The following is a 13,266-nucleotide window of genomic DNA, read 5'->3' on the forward strand; positions in this document are numbered from 1 at the left end:
AAAAAAAAAAACCTCATAATCTATCGGATATGATTTTATAAATACGAGTAAGAGATCACTGCTTGGTCGCATGGTCATCGCACAAGCTTATGGACCAGTGAGAATGTACATAAGGGCATCAACATGAATGAAATATTTTGATTTTACAAGGGTGGGACAATAATTTTATATGCTCTTGTGTCTAGCATAGGGACCATATCACTAAGCAACTTTATTTTTCCTTATAAATAATCATACTTAATTCAAACCTGACCATTTGTTAATGTGAAGGGCTTCGGCATAAATCTTCCATATTTAGGGGTTTCTAGTTATGCGAGTCATTCCCATTAATGGGTTGCCCAAATGATTAGGGCGAATTGGGGATTGTGTGGATAGGCACACACGGTTTAATCAAGGATTGGTCGAGGTGCACATCTAATATTTAAGTGGAGAGCGTGAAGGTGGGTTGTTGCACTAGTCCCCCCGAGGATTAGTAGAAGTGCACGTAAGCTGGCCTGGACACCTTGGTTAACAAAAAAAAAAGAAAAAGTTATGCAAGTCATCTTAAAAACTCAACTGAGGTTAGAACCAATATATTCCCATAATTTGGAATTTTGAATAAATTAGTAGGTAATTAATGATAATTATTTCATATCTCTCTCTATGTATATTTATTTATTTTTTAATTTGTTACTTATTGGAAGAAAACAGAGGACTATCTATTATTTAAGCGCGCTACAGAGGAGTCCGATCCAATGGTCAAGATTTTGAGTTATGATCAGTGGACTTAGAGCCTAAATGGGCTCGACTTAGTCCAACAAGCTCATTATGTAATCAAGCTAAAAGGCCCATTTGTCACCGAGTAGCGAGGCTAGCGACAAGATCATGGGCCAAAGCGCTGCAACATCGGCTAAGAATCAAGACCTAATCTCAATGGGTTTACGTGGGCTTTTGTTGGCCTACACCGATCCAGCATTGCGGCCCAATGACCCTTGCTCTCGTGGTTTGGAACATTAATTTAACAAGAAAGTGGTCCCTATTGAGATTGAGTTTCAACCTTGCAGGGTGTTTTCGATGTATAAATCGCGTATGTGTGAGGTCAGGGGAGGGGGTGAGAACTATGTAGCCTTATCCCAAGAATGTCGAGAAGCTGTTTCGACTGCTTGACCACCAAATCACAACATTTGTACTTTATCCTTGAATCAAACACGCTACAGCAACGAACTAATAATGACTAATATTATTAGAGGCATGCAAAGAAAATAATAGCAATTCTCTCACGCTTAAAAACCTACCTTCCATGCAAAGATTGTGGAGTGATGGTGTGTTCAGTGTTCAGTGTTCAGTGATAAGGGTATCGGTATCTAAAAAGCTAGTTCAACGTGGGCTTAGTATGAGGAGCAGATTGCAGCGATTGTGGGCCCATCCTATGCAGTGGGATGGAATCCAATCCCTATTGGCATGGCCCATGGCCCACCATTGCACGGCCAGAAATAAGCAGGCTAATCACATGAATGGTTGGGGTACACCTGTTTCTCCCATTTCATGGAAGTGGAATTTAGAGTTCAGGGCTATATCCCCTTAGGGTCGCTGTCGGTGCAAGGAAAATAAAGAATAAGGGAGGTGAAATCAATTCAATATTCAAATGATTTCTTTTATGATTTATGATTGTATTAATTTTAAAATATTTTAAATTTTATTAATTTTTCGTAACTACTTGATTTTTAGACAGATATTAAAGAATTCATTTAAATAATATGATTATCATATTTAGTAAGTCTTTAAAATAGCTACAAAATCACGATTACAAAAGGTTTCATTTTCATTAGGGGGAGAAGTTTTCCTATCGGAGGTTATGCTCCTTTTGATATTTTTTGGGCTTCTTCTCATTTTTTCTTTGGCATCTACGATAAAGATTGGAGGTATTTAACCCCAAAAAGAGATTTGGGTTTTAGATCTCAAGAATTTCCTTTTCTCACCATGTGGTGAGGTTCATCATTTTATCCTAGGGTTCATAAGCCCATATAGGATTTTAGAACCTTCCCAATATACACCTGATACCTTGTGCATCTAAGGTCTACTCGATCAGTGAATTCTCATTCACCGTAGCCTTGGTAGAACGCGATTCTTTCTCCTTCACTTGCAATCGGACAAAAAGATATCATAAACCGATAGATCTGTACTTTTTTTTCTTTTTCTGGTTGAAGTGGAATATGTACCTTGAAACCTTGTAAGGCACAGTAAGAAAGCGGGCCCTTTCATCTTCAACTGGTAGTTTTCAATTGTAACTTTTCTTTTTTTTAGACCTAATTTACTGGTTTCTAGGCATGCCATATTACCCAACAGTTTCCAGCTCGCAAAACCTCTCGTGAGATTTTGCTTAGTATCATCCAGTGTTTTTGTTATCCATATAATTAAATTCTTACCTACTCATATTGAAGAAAGACATGAATTACATTACATCTGTGTATCCTAAATCGTTAGTTTAATTTAAAGCTAATTGCAGCAAAAATAAATAAATTTTTAAAACTAATTAAAATAAGGGTTAATGTGGTGCAACTATGACTAGTAATAAGGAGTAGTCACCGTCAACAGGGTATAGAAAGCAAAGTAACATCATAAAAAAGATAAAGGGCCATAAATTATTGGTTTATATGAGATTAACGAAGCTTGACATCTGCATCTCGATTACTCAAAATACTCTATCCTTACTGCACATGAGGCTGATATGACTTGACATTTCGAATATTCAAAGTACCTCATCCCTATTTAGTGGTGTTAATCGGTTAGGCTCGATCGATTTTGATTGGGCTTAATCAGTCTCCACTAATTTAAGGTCCTGTACTATTTGTGTCAATTTAAATAATCATTAAGTTAAGGTTTGGATACATTTCTACTTGGTCGGTCAATTATCAATACATAATTGGGCTAAGATAATTAGGCTAATTGGTCTATATTCGAGATTCAAACAGGTTATTTGACTAATCGGGTTATGAACAATTCTTAAACAAGTAAAAAAAAAAGAAGCTACAATGTAGTTAAATGAGATTAAACGAGCTAATCAGACTATAAATGACAAATTATCAGTAAGTCATGGTATCCAATTGGTCTAAGCCGATTGACCCTCAGACCAGTGCATGACATCATAACACTCGATTATTAATTGGTCGTCAATGCTTGAACCTAAAGCTTTTAATAATTAGTTGGGCCAATTTTAAGCTTCAATCAATTAGTTCAGGCCAAACCTACCGGTATGGACTAACTTTTTACATCTCTATTTAATTGCAAGGATGTTGAGCAAAAAATTTTACCCAAAGAATAAAACCCTCGTGTCAATTTGTCAATGAAGGTTGCAGAACATGACCTAACAAGAAAAACAAAGCACCAAACCCATCGAAATTCTTTTTAGACCGCAAACCTTGAGTGCTTATCCCTAGATGAGAAACCCAATGGGGCTTAGATAATGGGTATGAGAAACTCCTAGAGCAAAATTGCTGTAAGAATGTTTTCATGCGTCATGGGGGCTGTGGATTTATTGTTCACAAGCAAAAGCTCTTCTTATTTACCCACGTTTAAAATGAGCATATATTGCCGACCCAACATGTGATATTTCCTTGTCTTTCACGTGGTCATTGTCCCACTACTCTAGACTTCTTACGCATTTTTAAAACGTGACGAAAACAAAAAGTCAGTAAACCTCATGGCCTTCATCGCACAAGTTCCTTTCGTACTGCTGACACACCCACAATTGTTCATATCAAACGTCCCTTTTCTCTTTCCCATATTTAATGTGCAATCCAAAAGTGGAACTTCGTGTCGTCTTCATCATTTTTGGTATAAATTCTAATCTATTAGAGAGAGAGAGAGAGAGAGAGAGAGAGGAAATGGGCTTTCATTCCCACCTTCTGCACATGAATGAGCCTTTAGAGGAGAGATGAGATGAGGTATAAAATGGGTTTGTTCTCTTCTTTTGCTTTGAATGACTATGAGAGAGAGAGAGAGAGAGAGAGAGAGAGAGAGAGGAAATGGGGGTTCATTCTCAACTTCTGCAGATGAATGATGAGCCTTTAGAGAAGAGATGAGATGGATCATAAGATGGGTTTGTTGTCAGCTCATTCCTTTGAATGAATGAGCCTTGAATCATTTATATCTTTGGAAAAAACTTTTATTGATCATGTACATGTGGGATTACTCACCTTGGGGTGACACCCTTTTAAAATAAAGGATTAGATTGTTACACGTCATTGGATGACCTAATTCTCTCACTAGATAATAGGAATAACCACGTGGGTCATGAGGACATGAAGACAAGTAAAAAAAGTGAGTTAGAGTAACCCCCATTCTAGGGTTTCCAAGAGTCCTTCTAGACTCTTACGAGCGTTAAACAACTATGATGATGATGAAAATAAAGATTAGCACATGGTTACACGTTCCTAGAACCACACATGAAACCATCCCTAATGGCCGTTTAAAGAGTTAGGTTCAGGTCTGAGTCTACAGTTGCATGGTCGTTCACAAAAATGGATAGAAGGGAAAGAATCATATCCGGCGTCCTTCTAAAATATATTAAATAATCACCCACTTGTCAATTTATTGTGGGGTGAACATGTCTATGCATGTGTTATTCGTCATGGGCATCATATCCTTCAACATGCATGGATTCTGAATATACACATGCATGCATGCATGCACACGTAAATTATAATTCCTGGGGTGGCACTCCAAACAGATGATCTAAATACCAACTTAGATTCTCTCTCTCTCATGGCTTCCTTAGTTGGTGGTAGCTGCGAGAATTGGAATAGGGTTCAGACACGTCTTCACCCATGAACCACCAACCCATTTGCCTAACCAGTAACGGAAAAAGAAGAAGAAGGAAACTTCACTACTTTCTGATCCTTTTTCATCTTTCCACTTTACTTTTGCTTCCTCTCATTAACAATTTGAAAACGTCATTTCTCATGGGAGAAGGAATCCCTAGCGACTTGACTGTTAACTCTTCTTAAGGAATGTGATAATCACTTATATTAGGAGTTTAAGAAGCATCTGTTTGACATGGATGGGTATCTCCGTAGGAGTCAATTCTGAAGGGAAAAACTTGACTATTGGGAATCAATAATGAAAGTACAATTTCCATAATAGTAGTCAATTAGCTCATCCTAAAAAAAGTAATTAATTACATTATTATTTTCATAATTGACATGTATTATCCCACTAATTTGCATTTAACTTTTCTAAATGGTCTCTAGCCATAAATTAACAATACTAACAATAATCATTTCATTCGTTTTCATTAGGTAAATTCCTCACAAAATTGTTAGGCGACCACCATGTCTTCTACAACTTTCTGACCTTTTTCTTTCGGGTTAGGTTACACTGAGCCTAACACTATGTTCACTCGAACTTTCATACAATAAGAAGTATTTTGGGTAGTGAAAAAGTTAGTCTCGTTCATTATCTCATATGAAAAAGGCTTTTGTCTCTTGTGCGCTTGATAAGATGGTGAAAATTCATTAATACCAGGCATGGTTATACCAAGATTAATCCCTTTCTTTATGATTTACTTATATAAGAGAGAGCTCATAAAAAAAAAATTACCAAAAAAAAAAAAAAAATCTCAATTTTCCACTTTTGGGATAATAAGCAAAATACTCTCATTCATACACTATGGATTTCAAACACTGTTTCTGTTTTGTATTACAGCCCATAGACGGACTAGTAACAAGCATTAGAAAATGTTGTATAGTAGGTCCTACAGACATATATGGTTACTATAGCTCCAATTAATTGCAAACTTAAAAATAATACCTTAAATATGGTTCAATGGTTATTAGGTAACTGCATAGACCAGAGATCCTCAACATTCCATATGTTTTCGTTTGATTCAGTAGATAAAGGACCCAATAAAGCCTCAAGGTTTCCATCATAAGTCGGTGAGTATGATTCAACTCCATTATCTCCAACTTCACATATTTCATTACTGGTACTAGCATTGTCTTGCAACTCAGAATTCTGGCTTGGGAATGGTTCTGTTTGTTTATTAATATGTTTCTGAATTCTTGTTCTCCAGTAATTCTTTATTTCATTATCTGTTCTTCCTGGAAGTTGCTTTGCAATCTTAGACCACCTGCAAGGAAAATCAGCTTCATTTGCAGATAACACAGACAAATAAGATCTACTAAAACAGTTTAATTTGGTTTCAAATTAGGGTTTAGATAGATAATTATTTCAAGAAGAGTTAGTATTGTTAAAATTCTAATAAGCATGCCTAGCTAGGATCCTAGAAAGAAGTACTCTCCTTCCCCCTTCAACCATAAATTTTATTGGTAACACCAATATCATGATAAACACTAGAATACAAGGATGATGACTTTGCATATATACCACATATTAGTACTAAGTGTAGTAGTAAAATAGTTGATTTTTTGAAGTCATGGGATATGGTTTACAGCCTAAGTTATATAAGAACAACCATGAGAGAGAGAGAGAGAGAGAGAGAGAGAGAGAGAGAGAGAGAGAGAGAGATGGCGTGAACAACCAATATCCTTTGGATCCCACAAGTGATTTAGTGTTGGACAGCTTGAAAATATATCTCTTTCAGTTATAGAGACCTTCAATATTGTCCCATTTACAGTCTTGCTTCTAACCCAAGAAAGTAGAGTTTTAATTTCTTCGAGTTGGAATGGGCATAAGGTAAGAACAATAGCAGAAAGGGTCCCAAGTAAAAGTATAAAAGTATTGCTAATAGTACCCTAATTAATTAAAGGGGTTGGACTGTGTTCTTTGTCTTCATTTTCTTCAAAAACCGAACCATATATATGATTAATTACTAGGGAAAAGATGTCTACCCCAACCATGGGTAAGAGCTGCATCTTTCTTTGGAAGAGAAAGTTCACGTGGGATAAATTCAAATGGTGTTTCCAAGGAAAGCTTTTATTTCATGGACTATATGTCCATGACTCTCACTCCTATATGTAGGAAAATGATAGTTAAGTGTTTTAAACTTCATCTGAGAAACCCATGAGAAAATTTCACTTCTCACTAAATGAAAAAAAAAAAATAAATAAATAAAATATTAAAAAATAAAATCGAATAATTTTGGATAGTTGGAAAATAAGGTTTTTCCCCTCGTCTTGCTTTTTTCTTAACCTGGTGACTCAGATGAATCAAACCTGGTTAGGAAGAGTAATTTTTTTTAATATCTTCCTTCTTCTCCATCTATGAGTTAGGATGAAGTGAGACTATGACTGTTTCGTAGGTGAGAAGAAAAAAATGGTTAATATTAAAGGCAACGGAGAAAAATTCTTGGGTTTTGTTTAGATGTAGAATAGTATATAGCCCAATAAAAATAAAAAAACCAAACTTGCTAAATTTCACATGACTTATAGAAAAAATGCGGGCTAATAAAAACTCAATCTGACTCAAACTTGGTTCAATCATCTCTTAAACTTGGATGAGTCTTCATGATACCTGACCAAGTTTCATGTTTTTTTTTTACTCGACCCGAGTGATACATGCTTGACTCGAAACTTAGTTTTCCAACTAAATTTTGATATGAATTGTTATTTTCATTCTTTTCTCATTAAAATACCAATAAACATAGTTTCCTTAACAACATAAAAAAAGGAAAATAATTGCATATATAAGACAGAAAATAATAATTCATTGATTCATAACCATTTGATTGGTGGGCTCTCTCTTTCTGTAGATCTCTAGTGTATATCTTAGGCCGGCCAGCCCATGCATTACCAACGGTTCCAAACAATTATTGTCCCCTTCTTGATGTAATCTTGTGTAACTTAAAGCAAGTTTGGTCACAGATTTAATAGACTCGTTATCACAACTTCCTTTTTCTTTTTTCCTTCAAATGAAGAGAATCTCATAACTATTTATAGTTTATTTATGATATATAACGTTCTGATCGAACAGGTTAGGATCAGCCCACAGTCGCACATAATATTAACCAGATCAGATCCTGAGCTGATCACAGAGCCTGACCAGATCTGACACACACAACAACATATCCTTTCTCTCTCTATGAGAATGAAAATACAAAAGAAGAAGAAGAAGAAGAAGAAGAACAACAACAACAACATATCCTTTCTCTCTCTATGAGAAGAAGAAGAAGAAGAGAGCGATAAGATTTAAAAAAAAAAAAAAAAAAGTCACCCTGGTTAGCTAGAGATTTTATTTATTTATTTATTTCTCTTTTTAAATAATATGTTGATAATGGTTTCTTGAGCCATATTTAGATTTAGAGTCTTTATTTTGAGATTTGAAGTTTTGAACCAGAGGAAGCCCAAGCATATATATTCTTCCTTTCATTAATGAAACAAGCATGAAAAGAAGCCAAGGCCGCCAAGGGCCACATGGCCCACATGTATGAGATGGGCTTCAAGGGTCTGTGAGAACAAGGATGGTTAAGCTTTGCACTTTTTTCTCCAGCTCAGCAGAGAATTAGATGCATTGGTAAATAAAGCAAACGGCCCTTCTCTCCATGTCTCTAATGAAGAAAATGGCAAAAAAAGTGACTCAGAGATAATCGTAGAGGACAAGGCAAGGCCTTTTCACAGTTCTAATGAAAATGGTCTCTCACCTGTTTCCCCATCTAGCATGTAGTTCCATGATCAAGAGCTGTTCTTCTGCTGTAATATTACCTCTCCGGACGTCCGGCCTCAGATAATTCAGCCATCGAAGACGACAACTTTTTCCGGTGCGTTTCAGACCTGAAAAACAGCGAAATGATGTAATTTTGCTGCTACCCGGGTTGCAGGAATTTCTAGCTATTGGGCTCGCAGCCAAAGAAATAGAATATAAAGAGTATTTGTGAGCAGAGAGGAAGTGAATTATTCTATTTATTTGGCTGCTAGCCTGGTTAGAGGTATAAAGATATGCAGAGGAGGTTACCTGCTGAACGTGCCAAGGAGTTCCAAACACCTTCACCATGGTTGGCTATATAGTTGATCAGAATAAAATCTTCCTCCATGGTCCATGGTCCCTTCCTTACTTCTGCATCTTGGGAGCTACTGGAGCTGCTGCTACCGCCTTTCTTTTCCATCTTTGGAGTACGGGGAGAAAAAAGAAGAGGAAGAGAGAAAAGTATTGGTGGGTGGAAGAATGGGAGAGAAAAGGAGGGTAGCTAGGGTTTATATAGAGAGATTCTAAAGCAAACTTGGCACATGAGAAAATATTAATCATCAAAATTAGAGGACCTTTTAGCCTAACATTTGTAGTAAAGACGTACTTATCTTGATCAAATCACATGGAACCCATACATGTATGTATATATTGTTAGTGAAACGTACGTGAGCCTGCTTCATGTATGCATGCTTAAATGCATGGTTAACCTATTTGGATGTTTAGTATTAATCAATCTTCAAAGCATTTTTTAAGCTTACTTAAGAACCCTAAACGAGATTACATAAATCCTAATTATTAAAAGGGAGATTTCATTCAATAGTTCGCAAGTTAGAGAGCTGACTACACAGGTCTTCACTACTGCTACCCATAATAGTGGTCATAGAAAGCCAACTCCAAAGCCATCTAATCTTGACCCATTAGATTTTTAGGCCACTAAGGGGTGGTGTGGGTGGAGAGGGGAGAGGGATTACACTCAAGAAAGCAACTAGAATACTCCAGGAAGATACAATGTGGTGGTTCCTAAGGTTATCAGTACATCTCCTGAGATTTCTCTCATGTGTCACATAGGTTTTCCAATTATTGAAGGAAGAGCTAACCCATCTCCATTGATGCTCAAAGCTAGCCACGGATAGTCCTTGGGGGTCATCTGATCAAGACCCACTAGATTTACTTTGTATTCTATTCATGTTTACACAGTATCAGTTCTCCTTTGGACTGGGTACTTCTAGGTTAGTCTCTGCATGCATCTCTGGCTTGTCAGAGTCAATGAACATAACATGTAAAGAAGGAAAAAATGGACATTTGCCTAACTTCAACTATCAAAAGATATTCATGAGTGTGTGAGGGAGAGAGAGCAAGAGAGAGGATAGCCACACGAAAGCAAGATATTGTAAGAGAGGAAGATGAAGATCGATGCTTTCATTTAAGTTCATTTGAAACAGAAAAAGATAATAAATGTGAGTTTATATGAAGAAGATGTTCTATCTAAGAAGCAATGAAGAGAGAGAAAAGGTGACGAATGTGGTGTGTTTTGAGTATTTAGATATCTACAAGACTGAAAAAAAAAAAAGAAGGGTCTTTAAGAGATATCTTTATCTCCAAAATATCAGATCTTCTTAAACATATAAAAAGGGTTACTTTACTTAGTCCAAGCTTTTCTTTTCTCAATGTGCTTTGTACTTCTTGATCCAATAAAAGAACTTGTACCTAATTGTTTCATACCAACTTGTGATAGGTCAAGTGACAACAAAAACCTCTCAACTCTCTTGTTTCTTAAAAAAGAAGACATGTTTAGTTTCAAAAAATTGTGATTTCATCAGGAGATGAAGAAGCTTGCAAAGTAGTTTGTCAGCACAAGTGGCTTGCAATAGTAGTGGTTGCCACCAACTTATGAAATTAATGACGAAGGGATATCTCACACGGTTCATCAAATATCTTTCCAGACCTTTTTTGGGGTTAAGAGTTTGCTATTCTCAAGTCTCAACCTGGTTTAATTTATGTTGGATTAAGGTTTAAAAAGATCTGCCAACCTGCAGCCTAGGGTTTGAAAAGGGTTTAAGCTTTTGAGGATTGTTTGAAGCCTAGATTTGTGTTCATTAAAGTTGTTTTCCAACATTTTTGGGAAGCCTCAGTTTATTCACTGGTTATAGTGAAGACAACAAAGGATTTGATTATTTCTAAAAAATTAAGCTTACATATTTCGCCTCCAAGAGTTCCTTGTGTTCATGAAGTGGTTGGGTGAAAACCTGATTTTGATTGGATAAAGCTCAACATTGATGGTAGAACCTTGGGTAATCCAGGCCATGCAGGGGTAGGAGGAATCTTTTGGATCTCATTAGGCATTCGTCTTAAAAGCTTCAGCTCGATCTTATATGGGAATTGTATCAAAATTTTGGGCTGAGTTTTATGCCTCTAAGATCTACGGTTTGCTTTGGAGTTGGGGATTCACAAGTTATGGGTGGAATGTGATTCAGGTTCAGTTTGTGCAGTGCATCAGAGGTCAAGCCATTCCTCGGTTCTTCTTGCAAAACTGGTTTTATTATAATTCGTTTTTTAGAAGGACGGATGTGGAGAATCATGCAGTGTTATCGTAAGATGAATTCTGTGGCAGATTCTTTAGCAAAGAACGCTAGCTGCTTAATCTCAAATTTCGGACTGTTGGGAGATACCACCATCTTTTAGTGGAGGATTTCAGCTGGGATTTTGAGGAGAGACCTTGATTCAGATTTCACTAGCATTTTAGTGGGTAATTTTTATTTGATTTTATGTTCAATTGGTTTTTCGGTTGTTCTCTCTGCTGATGGCTATGCCGGAGGTGGAGGAAAATATAGCTTTGATTAGTTTGTTGTTTTTTTTAAGGGTATCCTTACATTAGGGAGGTCCATCATGTACATTATTTGTAGCATTCTCTTTTCTTTAATTTTTTAAAACCTACTAATTCTTAGCAAAAAAAGAAGCCTAGAATTGAGTTCGGATCCCCTCCTCTATAGGTAACCATCCTAATTCCTAACCCATCTCAAGGCCAGATCCTCTCCTAGACCATTGCCTCTTGCAACAATGCCACACCATCCACCTCTGGGTGTGGAGGCCCACACCCAATGAATGGTGTAAGATTATTTCAGAAGGTCATGGTCTAGGAGAGGATTTGGTCTCACCCATTTCACACCATAAATTGGATGTGGTCCCCACACCCCATGGACAATGTCTGATGGGTTGAAATTGTTACCTATAGGGGAGGGAGGTGGAGAGAGGAACCGGTCATGGACAATATGTCAATCTCTCAAAAATAAATGATGGGAAATTCTTATATATTGTAATCATAGTGGTGAATTAAGAAATTTTAATTGTACATTTTTGTCCTTTAAGATGACATAATTTTTTTTTCCCAACAAAGATAAATCTTATCATTTCATATAAATGCTACACTAAATAAATTTGTTTTTATCCAAACATTAAATAACTTTTGAGAATAGGATAAGAGACTATTAAAAGGACACAATTTTTTTAATTAACTACTTTGGTGACAACAAGTTCCATAATGACTATTTAGTATTTACGAAGTACAATAAAGAACAAAACCCCATGCTTGTCTATATATATGCATGCAATGCAGTAGAAAATTGAGACTCTGAGTATCGTACATTCATGCAGCCATGCAGTTGTTCATTTTGAAAATGAAGAAGTCGTTATATATAATGAACCTAAAAGATGAAAGAAAAGAAAACTTAAAGCAAAAAATAATAATTTTATTAGATCATGAATGTGCGAAAGAGATTGATGGACGTATGTCTTCTAAGGGGCCGTTTGATTTTGTTTCTCTTGTTTCTTTGTTTAGAAACAACAGAAATGATTTTTCTCTGTTTTTGTGCTAAGAAACGATTTTTTGAATTGCAAAAAAGTGTTTGATTTTTCTATTTCCTGAAACGTTTTCAACAGTGTAGTCGAGTTCAAGACATGAGTGAAGGCATGACGCTGTAGGAATGCAACTTACGAGTGAAGGCATGGCGTTGGAGTTGCAGGTATGCTTCATAGACATGAGCTTCAGAAGGATAAAGACAATTCAAAATTGTGAGTTTCGCACAACCAGGTTGGAATCGTCGCATTTGGATAATGAGAAGGTTCAACAATGGGTTGGGGTTTGGGTAGGTCGAGTGAAGTATCGGAGTTTTCACAATTTTTGTCGCTCCCACGTGTTTCTAGAAACAGAAAAACAAGTCTAACTTGTTTCTCTATTTCTGTTTCCAGACAGAAAAATAGATATAAATTTCTACTTTTGTTTCCAAAAACAAGTGAAACGAAATAGTAAAATTGATTTTGAGGTGTTTTTCCATTGCTGAGCGCAGAAAAACTGAAAAACCTTTTCTAGAAACAAAATCGAACAACACCTAAGTCATGCATATGGGCCTGGGGTCAGGACTTCCTTTGGCCGGAGAGCAAACTCTATCAAATTTCACCATCAGAGTTATTTCTATTAAAATTGTTGAAATCAAATCAAAATTTTGGTAGTATGGTTTCCAAATCAAATATTGTTTTTTTTTTCATCAATATATATTGTTTGATGGGGTTAAGTTCAGTGGGGAAATATTTTTTTTTTTTTGACAAATAAATAATATATGAAACAAATAAATATAAGTCCAATCAAATTAA

General features: G+C 36.2%; 1 protein-coding gene across 1 annotated transcript; it reads right to left on the reverse strand.

The window, feature by feature from the left end:
- Nucleotides 1–5,608: 5,608 nt before the first annotated feature.
- On the reverse strand, nucleotides 5,609–9,107 carry LOC122076140 (MYB-like transcription factor EOBII). The gene is made up of 3 exons (XM_042641443.1): nucleotides 8,887–9,107; nucleotides 8,576–8,705; nucleotides 5,609–6,106 (listed from the first exon to the last, which is right to left on the reverse strand). Exons 1-3 carry the CDS (start codon nucleotides 9,035–9,037, stop codon nucleotides 5,800–5,802), a joined length of 588 nt encoding a protein of 195 aa, XP_042497377.1. The 5' UTR covers nucleotides 9,038–9,107; the 3' UTR covers nucleotides 5,609–5,799.
- Nucleotides 9,108–13,266: the final 4,159 nt, after the last annotated feature.

The sequence above is a fragment of the Macadamia integrifolia genome, chromosome 4 (assembly GCF_013358625.1).
Source record: "Macadamia integrifolia cultivar HAES 741 chromosome 4, SCU_Mint_v3, whole genome shotgun sequence".
NCBI lineage: Eukaryota > Viridiplantae > Streptophyta > Magnoliopsida > Proteales > Proteaceae > Macadamia > Macadamia integrifolia.

Coding starts and splice junctions, on each gene's coding strand:
- LOC122076140 (XM_042641443.1), bottom strand. CDS start 9,037: ATGGAAAAGAAAGGCGGTAGCAGCAGCTCCAGTAGCTCCCAAGATGCA. Junction 8,706..8,886: donor CTCCTTGGCACGTTCAGCAG/GTAACCTCCTCT, acceptor GCTGTTTTTCAG/GTCTGAAACGCACCGGAAAA. Junction 6,107..8,575: donor CATGCTAGATGGGGAAACAG/GTGAGAGACCAT, acceptor TTTTCCTTGCAG/GTGGTCTAAGATTGCAAAGC.